The sequence below is a fragment of the Macaca fascicularis genome, chromosome 6, assembly GCF_037993035.2.
Source record: "Macaca fascicularis isolate 582-1 chromosome 6, T2T-MFA8v1.1".
Taxonomy (NCBI): domain Eukaryota; kingdom Metazoa; phylum Chordata; class Mammalia; order Primates; family Cercopithecidae; genus Macaca; species Macaca fascicularis.
In genome coordinates, this window is record NC_088380.1 from 85,007,278 (window position 1) to 85,020,130 (window position 12,853).

The window sequence follows — 12,853 nt, forward strand, 5'->3', positions numbered from 1 at the left end:
CAAAATAACATGAAAACAACATTTAGCAGTTGCACTCTCACCCTGTCTCTGTACACTTGATTCCCCCCACTTTTTTTTTTTTTTTTTTTTTGAGGCAGAGTCTTGCTCTATCTCCCAGGCTGGAGTGCAGTGGCGCCATCTCAGCTCGCTGCAAGCTCCGCCTCCCGGGTTCACGCCATTCTCCTGCCTCAGCCTCCTGAGTAGCTGGGGCTACAGGCGCCTGCCACCACGCCTGGCTAATTTTTTGTATTTTTAGTAGAGATGGGGTTTCCCCGTGTTAGCCAGGATGGTCTCGACCTCCTGACCTCGTGATCTGCCCGCCTTGGCCTCCCAAAGTGCTGGGATTACAGGTGTGAGCCACTGCACCTGCCGCCCCCCCGCCACTTTCTATACATAATATCTGTACTAGTTTCTTAGCTATCCTTTCAGTGTTTTTCAATTTTGATCTAAGAAACTATGAATATAGAGTCTTATTTTCCCTCTTCTTACACAAAGGCAATGTACTTTAACATATAGTTCATTGTTTCATTTAACATTTTTTCTGAAGATCTTTCCATATTGATACCTAAAGAGCATTCTATTAAAGAAAATCACGACATGGTATTACAATCTGTGAATGTACCATAGTTTTTTTTACAGCAGGTTTTCGGAAAAGTTTCAAGGATAAGGTGACATTCGAGCAAAGGCTTGAAGTTCCTGGAGGAAGAGTGAGGCAAGCAGAGGGAGCTGTGTGTGCAGGGACCATGGGGCTTTAACATACCCGGCGGGTGAGCTTGAGGGCCTGCTCTGCTCAGTGTCAGTGAAGGGAAGAGTCAGGGAGTTATCAAGGTGGGACATGGTACGTCCATTAACTTTTACTCTAAATGAGATGGGGAGACATTGGTCAGGTTTTGAGCAGAGAGGGGTGTGATGTGACTTCTGTTTTTGAAAGGCTCACTCTGGCTTCTCTGCTGAGAATAGTCTGTAGGGAGATCAATTAGGTGGCTATTTCAATAAACAAAGTGAGAGATGAGACACCTGTTAGGCAGCTATTTCAGTAATCCAAGTAAGAGATAAGTAGTTGGATTCTGGGTGTATTTTTAAGTCAGAGCCAGTAGGTGTCACAGGTGCGACTAGCTAGTGTCACGGAATGTACCAAAACAGTTGTAGATAAAGTAAGGCAGATTTGTTAGAGAATGTGTGCAAACATGTTACAAGGGTGGAATGGGCAGCACAGCAGAGAAGGGGCTGTCTGCAGAGAGGCAGGGGCTGGAGGGAAGTTTTATAGGGTCGTGCAAGAGGGGGTTAGGTGTGGAAGAGGTCCTTCCCTGTGCTAGTGGGTTGTGTTTCTCAGAACAATTGTTCATTCTTCTCCCCTACCTGGAGCCTTCCCCCACCGGAGGCCCCTTCCTTGTTGCTTACGTATCCATCAGGACTCAACAGTGGGATTTGCTGATGGGTTTGATGTGGGTTTTAAGAGAAAGCAAAAAGACAGGTAAGATTGCAACATTTTTTGGTCTGGACAACTAGAAGGATGGAGTTACTGTTTACTAAATGGTAAAGACTGAGTGAAGAACAGGCTGAGGGGAAAAGATGAACTGTTTTCTCTTGGATCTGTTGAGCATGAGATGCTATTAGCCATCTAAGTGGAGATGTCAAGTGAGTAGGGATTGGATATTTGTTTGGAGTTCAGAGGAAGATTCTGGGCCGAAGATAGAAATTTGGGAGTCCTCTAGCATACAGATAGTATTTAAAGCTGCTGGTCTGAATGTTATTACCAAGCAAGTGAGTACAGATGGATAAGAAAAGAGGAGCATGGATATTCCAACATCTAGAGGTCAGGAAGATAAACAGGAGCCAGCAAAGAAGAGTGAAGAGGATCCACTGAGTTGTCAATGAAAACCAGAAGAGTGAGTTGTCCTGGAAACGAAAGCAAGAGGGAACCAACAACAATGCCAAAAAAGTCAAATAAGCAGTAACTTAGAATTGACCAAGTTTAACTCCAAGTTTAACAACTCGAAGTTTATTGGTAACTTTGATTAGAGACCAAAGCCTGATTGGAGCCTTAGGAGAGAACAGGCGGTGGGGCAGAAGAGGAATTGAAAAGGGTGGGTATAGAAAACTCTTCAGAGAAGGGCTGCTCTAAAGAGGAGAAGAGAAACAGGGTGGTACCTAGAGGCAAATGAAGAGGGTAAAAGAAGGATGGAGGAGAGAGGGAATTGCTGAGCAGTAAACTTGCAAAGGCGAAAGTGGACAGAATGTGCTGCACAGGTCAGGAGATTGTCATTAGCTGGGAGCATGGCAGGGCAGGAATAGTACATGGACACTTCTGTAGTCAGGAGGCAAGGCCATCTGCTGATGGGGCAGATGGGAGGGAAGTGTCAGAGTTGGAGAAGAGAGAAAGAGGTGTGGAATAGTGATAACTGGGGCAGGGGAGTAAATGGATTCAGGAATGTTGTATTAGTGCTGGGCAGCACTGAGAGCCTGTGTTAGCTTATTAGGCTAGTGGTTGTGACTTTCCAGTGAGATCAGTCAGAATGGTTGCATGTTTTTCTTTAGCCACTTTCAGCGGCATGGATGCAGGTGCAGAGTGGGTGGAGGATTGGGATTAATTAGGATTGGTGTTGTGGCTGCTGTGATGAAGTGAGAAAAGAATAAGGAAGTTGAAGGTGTATACAAGGAAGAGATTATAATAATGAGCCATGGAATCTAAACTGAGGAGAGAAAGTAGTGCTGGTATGAGAGGTTTTTGCCAATAAAAAGGTGGCGGGATCTGGGGATTTAGGTCGTGATAGTGTGAAAGAATTTTGGAGTCAGGGTTCTAAAGGCAGTGAACTGAAAGATTAGGAGTAGTCAGAGAATGTTGTGCTTGAAATTGAGATAGGGAAGGGATGCAGCTATTGACAATGACAAGGTCTAGAGTACAATCAAGGGGGTGTTGACTGAGGTCAATGGAAGACAAGATCTTTGGAGGAAGAGTTCAAGGTCCTGTGAGGCCAGGACATTGAAATGTTGTTTGTGTGCTATTGGAGTCCCCAAGAATTATGACGAGAGTAGTGTTGGAGAAAAGGGCAACCGTAAGCTGAGAGCTCAGATCTCAAGGCATCAGAAAGAGCCACTGGTGTGTCTGTAGATGAGTATAGAAAAGAAGGGTGATGAGTGGTAGTCTGATAATGTGAGATTAAAAGCTAGGCTTTCTTTTGTTAAAAGGAAGGACAGAGATTTCCCCACCTTGCTGGCAATGGCTCCTCTCAAGTGTGTGAGACATCCAAAGGAGCCTGGGGGTAGCCCTTGATCCTCAGGCAGTACAGCATTCTGGTGATACTTCAGTCACCAAGTGTGCAGTTTCAACAGGTCTGATGGCAGTGGATGGGATTGTGTATACACTCTGATAATGAGATGAACTGGAGAGGGTGGGTATTGAAAACTCTTTTGAGGAGAGCTGCTATAATGAGGAACAGAGAAACAGGGTGGTACCTAGAGGTAAATAAAGAGGCTGTGTCACATTGGTTTAGGTTGCCTCTGGCTCTGTTTCCACTGGATTGCTTGATCTGAAACAGGGAAGGCCAGGTTTATCATATTGTTTAAATTCAGAGTCAAGATATGCCTCTCTTTGGAAGGTAAAGCCATAAGCTCTTCATATAGACTAGCAGTTATTTACCACATCTAGACTTAGATGGAAATTTGAAAAGATATTTTTTAAATTTTTTTATTTTTAACTTTTATGGATACATTTTATGGTTATATAATACATATACATAATATGGAATGGATATGTAATAGCTGTACATATTTATGAGGTATGTTTTATAGTTTGATATAAACATATGATGTATGATGATCAAATCTGGGTAATTGAGATATCCATCACCTCAAACATTTATCATTTCTTGTGTGTTGGGAATAGTCTAAATCTTCTAGATATTTTGAAATAAATTATTGTTAACTATAGCTGCCCTATTGTGCTATCAAATAATAGAAATCATTCCATCTATCTAACTGTACTGTTGTACCCATTCACCAAACCCTCTCTTCATCCTCCTCTTCCCCACTACCCTTCCTAGCCTCTGGTAACCACCATTCTATTCACTACCTCCATGAGATTAACTTTTTTAGCTTTCAAATATGAGTGAGAACATGTGATATTTGTCTTTCTGTGCCTGGCTTATTTCACTTAACATAATGTGAAGAGGTGTGTTTTTAAAGGTGAGGTTTAAAGAGTTTTATATCACTACTGTTGTTTAACTAGATTCCCTTTACATGCCTTTGAAATTAAGCCCTAGGCAGCTCAATAATTTTGAATTTCAACACAGGTTTATAGTTAAGAAAATGTAATCTTCCTATTTATATACAGAATTGTTTCATCTGTTTTCTAACCATGTGGGTATCAAAATATGAAGGTAGATATATCAGGTAGTTTGTGTTCAACACAGGACAGAGAAATCCCTCTCTGAGTGGAGGGAATTCACTGCTTACAGAATCTGTTGGAAAGGCTAGGGGAGTAAAGTCAGGGAGTGGCCCTTAAACCGTTAACTTTCAGAGAACATAGATGTGATCCAGAGGTTAGGAAACCATTGCCACCACCGCTGCTGCCACAGATGCCTCTCAGACTCTGGAAGCTGGTTCCCAGAAACTAGAATCCTAAGGTTGGGTGCTGATATTGCCCCAAAGCACTCACATCTCCATGACTGACTTTCAACAACAGGAAGATGACCCCTACTTCCGCCTTCCTTGTCTTTCCAAGTGCATATATTAGTGGAACTGAGTTTACATCCAGAACCATAGCTGCAAGGGAGTCTGGGAAATGGAGTTTTAGTTCTACCCCTCTCCACCTAGAAGGAGGATGGAATATAGATTGAATGACTAATCTATAATACCTGCCAAACTAGATTTGGTTGAAATCCTTGAACAACAAACACTACTTAGTTAAAATTGTTATAAAAGAAAAACAAATTAGAATCTCATGGAACCATTTCTGTTTTATTTCATGGACCATTTGAAATAGTAAGGACTTCTTGATGTCTGTTGTAATGGAACTTGACTAATAACAAGCCAAGGGATCTCACTGAGATGAACAGTTCTGTATTTGATTATGTCACTGTGTTAGTTCAGAAAAGGCTTCAAAGTCTCATTGCAGTAGGTTAATTCCAATGAGGAGAAAGCAAATGATGTTTTGACTTTCGTAATTACCCTTCTTGGCCCTTTTAGGAATTTAGATCCCCAATTCATACATCATTCTTATTTTAGTATCTCTATGTAGGCCTCACTCTTTTCAGAAGATTCTTTTGTATTTCTGTCTTGGGTATCTTGGGAGTGGTTATAGTGGAGTTTTGTCAAAATTTTTGCTCTAGATTTTTTCATCCTCTCTCCTTCTGTCAAAACTCATTTTACTGACAGAGAAACTTTCTCCTGAGTTATCTAGAATCACATATGAAAAGAAAAAAGGGTCATAACTTTAATTTTCTGATTATCGATTGAAGTGCTATGTTCTAATAGAGGAAAGCTCACTTAAAAATTGATGAAGAAGGTTATGTGACAATGATTTGGTGCTTTCTGTCCTCTAGTATTTGAATGTTATATCAGGGTTTGCTGAGGCTGTCACAATTGCTTGATAGAGGATAGTATAATCCATGTTATTATTGGATATAGTTTGGAGGCCCTATGGAACATATATATTATGTATATATTAAGGCTTTAAGGACTCAGTGGATTTTAAACAAAATAAACACATTATAGCAACTAAATTATGTTATCTTTCCATTTTTTTTTAATAGTGAAACAATCATGTTTCTTCATGAAATATTTCATCAAGGACTAAAGGCAAGGATAGCAAACTGGCCCACTTTAATTTTAGGTAAGTGCCTTCTTTAAAGATGTAAGATTTTCTTTTAGAGTGGCCACAATTAGAGTAAAATAGCTCCAATATTATTCAGCCTAAACTGTTTGCATCACCCTGTTGACCTGTGAGCTTCTATACCCTGGGATTCTGTCTCCTTGCCTTTTGGGTACTTTGGGCCCTGCTTCAGTAGTTACCTTTTGACTCTTTCCCCTGGCCTGTCATAGTTAATTTGGGGCTGGAGTCAAGTGCTGCCTACGAGTGCATTCTACCAGATCATCATTCGGGCATCAGGGTTGCGGCTCCATGCATGTGTGACACCTGGTGCTGGGACCTACTCTTTGCCATTCCTGCCCAGTGTAGGTAATTTACCAAGCAACAAGGGAAACAGCCATGTTTACTGTTTCTTTCCAGCTGATCTGTTTGATATTTTGCTCCCCATGCTGAACATTTATCAAGAATTTGTACGTAATCACCAATACAGCCTGCAAGTTCTCGCCAATTGTAAGCAAAACAGAGATTTTGACAAACTCTTAAAACAGTATGAAGCCAATCCAGCCTGTGAGGGGAGGATGCTGGAGACATTCTTGACCTATCCCATGTTTCAGGTAAGTCACTTGGGATGCATTTTGTAAGTCAGAGGTTCCAGCTCAATTTCACTGATACCTAGAGTGACCAGCGTGAGATGTGTAAGTGTGCCCTGGGAGGAATTATGGCACAGATGCATCGTCTGTTGTTGTCTTTAGCTTGACCCTGAGATAAACAAATATTGTGCCACACATTCTCTGTGTCTAATGGATATAAGAAAACCAGGCATTTTTGAAGCAAAGAATTCAAGAATGATTTTTTGAAACGCTGCACAATTTTCTCTTTACAGAAAGATTCCACACAGACCTCTTTCATGGAGTCTCCTCCTCCAGCATGTTTAAAAATATTATTTGGTTTACAGAAATAGGATTCTGTGCAAATGTTCCAGTTTATGCTAGTTGCATAAAAGATTCTTGGGGATAGAGTGGCTGCTGGGAAGGTTTCTGTTTTCCGGCCCATCCTCCCTTCCTGTCGTGGTTGCTGTTGAGTCTCCCTTGGCTGGAGCTCTGGAGAACAAAAGGAGGACCTCCCTGGTCACAGCGGCTGTGGAGACTTAGGAAACAGAAGGCACGGGTGGGACCTGAGGACTCTTGGCAACTAGTCAGGTGGCCGCAGGGTCTCCCCTTTTGGGACTAGAGCAACCCAAGGGGTCAAGAACAGTCGCATTCTTTCCTGGATCTAGGGCTTTACTGTTAAGAGCCCGGAAGTGAGAACCAGGGAGGCCAAAATGTGCATTGAATCTCCTGTTCTTTTGAAAAGTGTCAATTCTGTTCTTTTGGAAGAGCATTGAGTGTTCCCATTGTGGAATTTAGGTGGCTTCTGGCCAGGCCTCCAAATTGTCATGTGGTAAACCGATTCTACTAATCATGTGTGTTATGGTTAGTGTGGAGCGCTTTGTCCTCCTGAGCAGGCATCTCTGACCCTGGCTAATCCTTTCACAGCCTCACAAAGAAATGTGGCTGTGGTGCACGATTGTTTGCCTTGACGTTTGTCAGTCCCACTCGAAATCCTGGAAGTTGCCATAGAAGTTTAGTCAGATTTTTAACCAAAAGGATGCATTTAAAACCACTTAAGTATAGTGAAACTTTATAGGGTGTTTGTTTTTGTTTTCCTTTGGAACTGAATTGTTTGAACTCTTTGCCCCTCTGAGGAAATATTTCACAAGAAAGATTTCAGACTTTTAAAAAAACTGTCTACATAATTGGAATTTAAGATTTTATTTACAATGAAACATCTTATATAGTATAACATTCTTCTGAGATTCTATGTGAATTTTTGACAAATATCTCTAGGTTATGATTCAGTACCCCAAGTTGTATCTGTTCAGTAACCCCAAGTCAGTTGAATATACAAAGGTAGAGTCGTGAAGACACATGGGGCATTCAGAGAGGAACCAGCTCCCTACCTGACAGCTCCCTGATGTCTTTCTTCATGCTATTTAATTCCCTCTTGGTGTGATTTTTTCAATATTTTGAAATTGAAGAACTGCACTTTTGCTGTAGATGAGGTGTCCAAATACAGCAAATGTAGGGCCTTGGAAAGGTCTTTGGATTTCTTTAAAATGCTGGGATACTTGCCCACCGCCCTGCCCTTCCTCTCCTGAAGACTAAGCCTGGTAGCAATGACTGAGCATTTTGATTGACCCCAGGGAATTTTTATAATGTCATAAAAAGAACACTGGACTGGGAATCTTTAGGAGACCTGATGTCTCACTCATAGCATTGGGGGAAATAATTGAACTAAACTAAATAGCTATTTTATAATCTGTAAATTGAGGCAGCTGAGCTCTAGTTATCTCCAGACTCTAGCTCTCTGATGTGGTGATCCTAGGGTGACTACACCGGTTCTGATGTTTTGGGTTGGGTAACTATGTGGTGTTACAAGGAGCTTGGTGGTAGTCTAGGAGCCCCCTCCCCAAGGATGTGGTAACTTCAAACCTTAGAATGTTGGGTCAGATATTGAGGCTTTCTGGCTTTTGCCAGACAAGTCCAACCAGAGCTCTGGAAGAAGCCTCAAAGAATTTAGCCAGAATTGTCCAACTGCAAAAAATGAGCAAACTGAAAGAACATGGGATTGTCTTTGTTTGCTTCCCCATAAGTATTTTGAATAGGAGACATCATTAGAGTTCTCTGCCCAAGGCCCTCATGCTCCTTGGTGTTTCCCTTCTGTCTTCTTTACTTGATGCCTCGCTCTTCTGCCTTCTCTCTAGAAATAACCCTAGAAAACACTTGGGGGAAATTGCCTTTTCTAGAAGCTGAAGCTGAGAGGTTTTTGCTTACTAAGCTCACTGTCTCCTTCTTGTTCCCTTGTGGTTCTTTCACTAATAAAGTGAAATAGTCGTGGAGGTGTTTGAATCCCTTGGAGGGTCCGGTTGTATCTGCTTCTCTCTGTATTAGCAGTGGTACTTCTCTGTGTCTGCCTTGCTCCCTTGTAAGGCTGGACACCTCAGGATGAGGCTAGGGTTCTCACTTTTTTTTTTGTTGGAAGCCAACAATGGAAGAGGTGACCCTAGTTTATACTGCCAAGAGACCTCTGTCCAAACTTTCTTGAGCCTAGATATGGAGGCAGAAGTTAGTGTAGGGGCAGAGAGAGGAGGAGAGGCAATTGGAAGCCTTTAGCTTGTATGTGTAGAAGAGGAGAGAAGGTGATTGTCTTCCTCCTTCTGGGCCCTTTTTTGAGTTAGTCAGTTGCTGCTGTTATCGAACTATGTTGAACTATGGAAACATGGAGAAATTGTAGAATTTGGATGATGCAGTAAAATTATCCCCAGTTGAACTATCACAACAGTAAGTCCAAGTATTACCAAGAAATTTGTTATGGAAAATAATGTTGTCATTAACATAATTTTTATTTATTAAAGACAGTGGCTTGGCTGGTACCACTTAAATTGGCTTCAGCTGCTCATGTATTTATTTGGATATGTATGTGTTGAAAGTCCATTGGTAAGCCGATCGTGAAATCTGCTCCTGACAAGAACAGCAGTGTTAGATGTTCTCCAGAAAGTAGCTACTTGCTATTCTATCCACTTATTTACTGTAATTGGAAAGCAAGCTAATTAATGTCTATAAAGTGACAAGTATTTGTTCCATAATTGAAAGCAGAATTATGATTCATTTAGACAGTTCCTATGATTCTTGGTTTTGGGGGAAGAGATTTATAATCAGCCCTTGAAGATACAAATGAGCCCTTTGGAGAGCTGACCACTTCTCTGCAGAACTTAGTTTTCCTGCTTTTTGGAAGTTTCAGTGCTTGTTTCTTCTTTCACCATAAAGTGGAAAGGGCCAGAGACTGAATTCAAATCCATCTACCTGAATCTTAGCCAGGGAGCACTTTAAAAGAAATTTAAGTAATGAGGAAGGATCATGAGAGTATTGACCAAACTCAGTTTTGTGGATTTTCAGTGCATTATAAGTACTCAAGCTTTCCTACATCTGTCCCCTTCACTATGAAAAATTGAGGACATTAGCTATTGATTGCCTTGATTTTCTTGGGGAACTACTAATTAGAGGCAAACTTTTATCAGTCATGCAATTACGCCAACGAAAAGGATATTTGAAAGCACTCTTATCCCAGAAGTCTTCATCAAGTGGGACAACCCTAAGGGCTGTATTAGTGAGAAATTCATGGCAGGAGCAGAAAATCTCCTCCATATATCCTATGAAGGGAGGGTTCTCCTGTGTCCCAGCCTCCCACGATGAAGGGGGCCTATATGTGCTCCCTGAAATCTTAATTTGATGACATTCCTTAGGGCACGATTCCAGAGCTGAAGTTCAAAGTCTGTGCTAATGGTGGCTGTGTCTATGCATAGTGTGTAAATGGAGACACTCAATAAATATTGGTAAGCAGCCCAGTGAAGGCCACCACTTGCACAAGAGCCAAAGCAGATCCCTAGGTAAGGCCACCGACCCTTCAGGACAGAATGGAAGAAACCGCACACAGGGCCCTGGAAAGCCGTTTTAGTTTCTTCATTCTGAAAGGTCCTTCCAAGTGCTGAGTGAGACCTCAGTCCCCGCAGACGAGAGCTCCCAGGGTGAGCTCTGAGAGAAGGCAGTGCACTGGTCAGAGCTGGGCTTATAGTTGACACTGCCCTTTACTGTGAGGCCACCAATGGGGCAAGTTTGGGCAAGTTACCAAACTTCTTCCCACTTTAGTTCTCTATCTATAAAATCCTAAAACTTCTTCCCATTTTAGTTCTCTGTCTATAAGATGGAAACATAATCCTTATGATGTTGGAGGACTAGACACATTGGCAAAGCCTGGAGCACCCGGTCTAACCCCCCAGTGGGCAGTGTTGTGGTAGATGTTCATGCATGTTATTGTTCAAATTAAGCCCACAATAAATATGTTGTGTCACTACAAATTAAGTTCAATCTCTACCATGGTTTATTAAGATCTTCCTCTGGTTGGTGGAGTTTCTGTCTTTGACAGAATTCAGATAGTCTGTTAATAAACAAAAGTATAAATAAATAACCTAATTAAACAATAATTTTTACTGCAAGGAGATGAATTGAGATGAAGTAGAAACAGAAAGTAATAAAGGTGAACATGTCTTCTCTCAAGTTTTAATTCTTAGAATAGTGCAGTGGGATTGTTGATTTAAAAACATTGCAAATGGACCCATATATCTAAAATACAGACTCAAGTGACTTGATGATAGCTGTGTCTGTTTCCCTCTGAACCAGTTTTCAAAAACTATGATCAAAAGTGTATGATTATGTAAAAAAAAAATTAAACAACCATCTCTTTGTACCATAACATTTCAATAATTTCCACCTTTCCATGTATTCTTGGTGAAGTCTTTTTTTGGTGTGCATGAAGTGTGAAGTGTAGTACATTTTATTTGTATTTCTTTTTTTAAAAAATGTGTAAAACAGTCAAAAGTGGGAGAGTAGAGACAAGCTGCCTGAAGCAATGATGGCCCTGTGGAGCATGTGCCCTGCACCCACCCTGACGTCTTGCTCACACTGGCCTCTGTTTGCATCTAGATCCCCAGATATATCATCACACTCCATGAGCTCCTCGCTCACACACCCCATGAGCATGTGGAAAGGAAAAGCCTGGAGTTTGCCAAATCAAAGCTAGAGGAACTGTCCAGGTACGCCAAGAACTTATAATAAAGGCTTGGGAGAGGAAAGCAGCAAGTTAGTCTCTTGCAGAAACCTCCTGTATATGTTCCAAGGAAGAAGCAGCAGAACAAATCCAGCTTCTCAGATTCACCTCAAAGTTAAATACTAGCTTGTGAGGCGATACTGAATCATCATTCACATTCATTTGAACCAAGAAAAATACATATCTTGGAAAATGTTCTTATAGCATATGAATTTATGTAATTCAGATTAGGTGTATTTTGGTTTAAGTTTGGAAATGTTCATGTTTCTTTCAGCATTAAAAAAAAAAAAAAATGATAGCCAGGTGTGGTGGCATGCACCTGTAGTCCCAGCTACTCGGGAGGCTTAGACGAGGGTGCAAGGGGTGATGATTACTTGAGCCCAGGAGTTTGAGACCAGCCTGGGCAACATAGCGAGACCCTGTCTCAACAACAAAAGACTCTCAGTTGCATTTTGTATTCATATTTGGCAAGAATTTAGAGAAGGTACAGTTTGCATTTCTCAGTGACTTTTCATTGTTACAAGCACTTATTTATGCTTGTGTTATTTTAGCTTATATGGGATAAATGGTCTAAAGGTCTCTTATTTAGACTGCCTCCAAGAAATGACCCCCTAATTTCAATGACGGGATCTGGCCACAAAATGACATGTTGCTTTCCTGTTGCACTTAGAAGCAGACATGCCCAGGATGCTCGTAATTGCTGACCCATTTACTGTTTAGAATCATGAGGCACATTGGTGTTGCTTTGGGTTATGGCCTGTTGAAGCCTGGACAGATCCAGTCTATTTCCCCCAAAGCCCGGATTCAGTCAATACAAGCTTGAAACCGAGCTTCTCAGATGGAGCTCTTCTTTGCCTACATGCTAGGGCAACAGAAAATCCCTTACTGTGATCCTGTCTGTGTTGTGTCACAGAGTAATGCACGATGAAGTCAGCGACACTGAAAACATAAGGAAAAACCTTGCCATCGAAAGAATGATCGTGGAGGGCTGTGACATCTTGCTGGACACCAGCCAAACGTTCATCCGCCAAGGTAAGTCCTTGTGAAATGGACCCGCGACCGGATGCGCTGTGCGGCTGTCACATGATCTCAGCGCACCCCGGAAGGCGTTCTGAGCAGGCGTGACGGGTGCGGTGCCCGCAGGACCCCCCACGGCCTTCGCCGAGGCGGTGGTTGAGGCCCACCTTTGTGCTGTTTCTTTCCAGGGACCATGAAAAACAGCAACACAATCATAGTAAAGCACGAGTGGGGCAGGCAGTTACATTCTGACTGGACGCTCCTCCTCAGCGGCCCGGACATTCTCTGCAGCTCCAAGGAGGACCGGTCGGCCTGGCCCACGGC

General features: G+C 42.0%; 1 protein-coding gene across 10 annotated transcripts in view; it reads left to right on the forward strand.

The window, feature by feature from the left end:
- RASGRF2 (Ras protein specific guanine nucleotide releasing factor 2) overlaps positions 1-12,853 on the forward strand; it is a 265,274-nt gene that overhangs the window by 108,003 nt on the left and 144,418 nt on the right. For all 10 annotated transcript variants that reach the window (XM_005557287.4, XM_005557290.5, XM_065546425.2 and 7 more), the window contains 4 exons: positions 5,754-5,833; positions 6,230-6,423; positions 11,389-11,498; positions 12,426-12,544. In XM_005557287.4, coding sequence (XP_005557344.2) covers positions 5,754-5,833; positions 6,230-6,423; positions 11,389-11,498; positions 12,426-12,544 — 503 coding nt within the window. The remainder of the gene's footprint in view (positions 1-5,753; positions 5,834-6,229; positions 6,424-11,388; positions 11,499-12,425; positions 12,545-12,853) is intronic.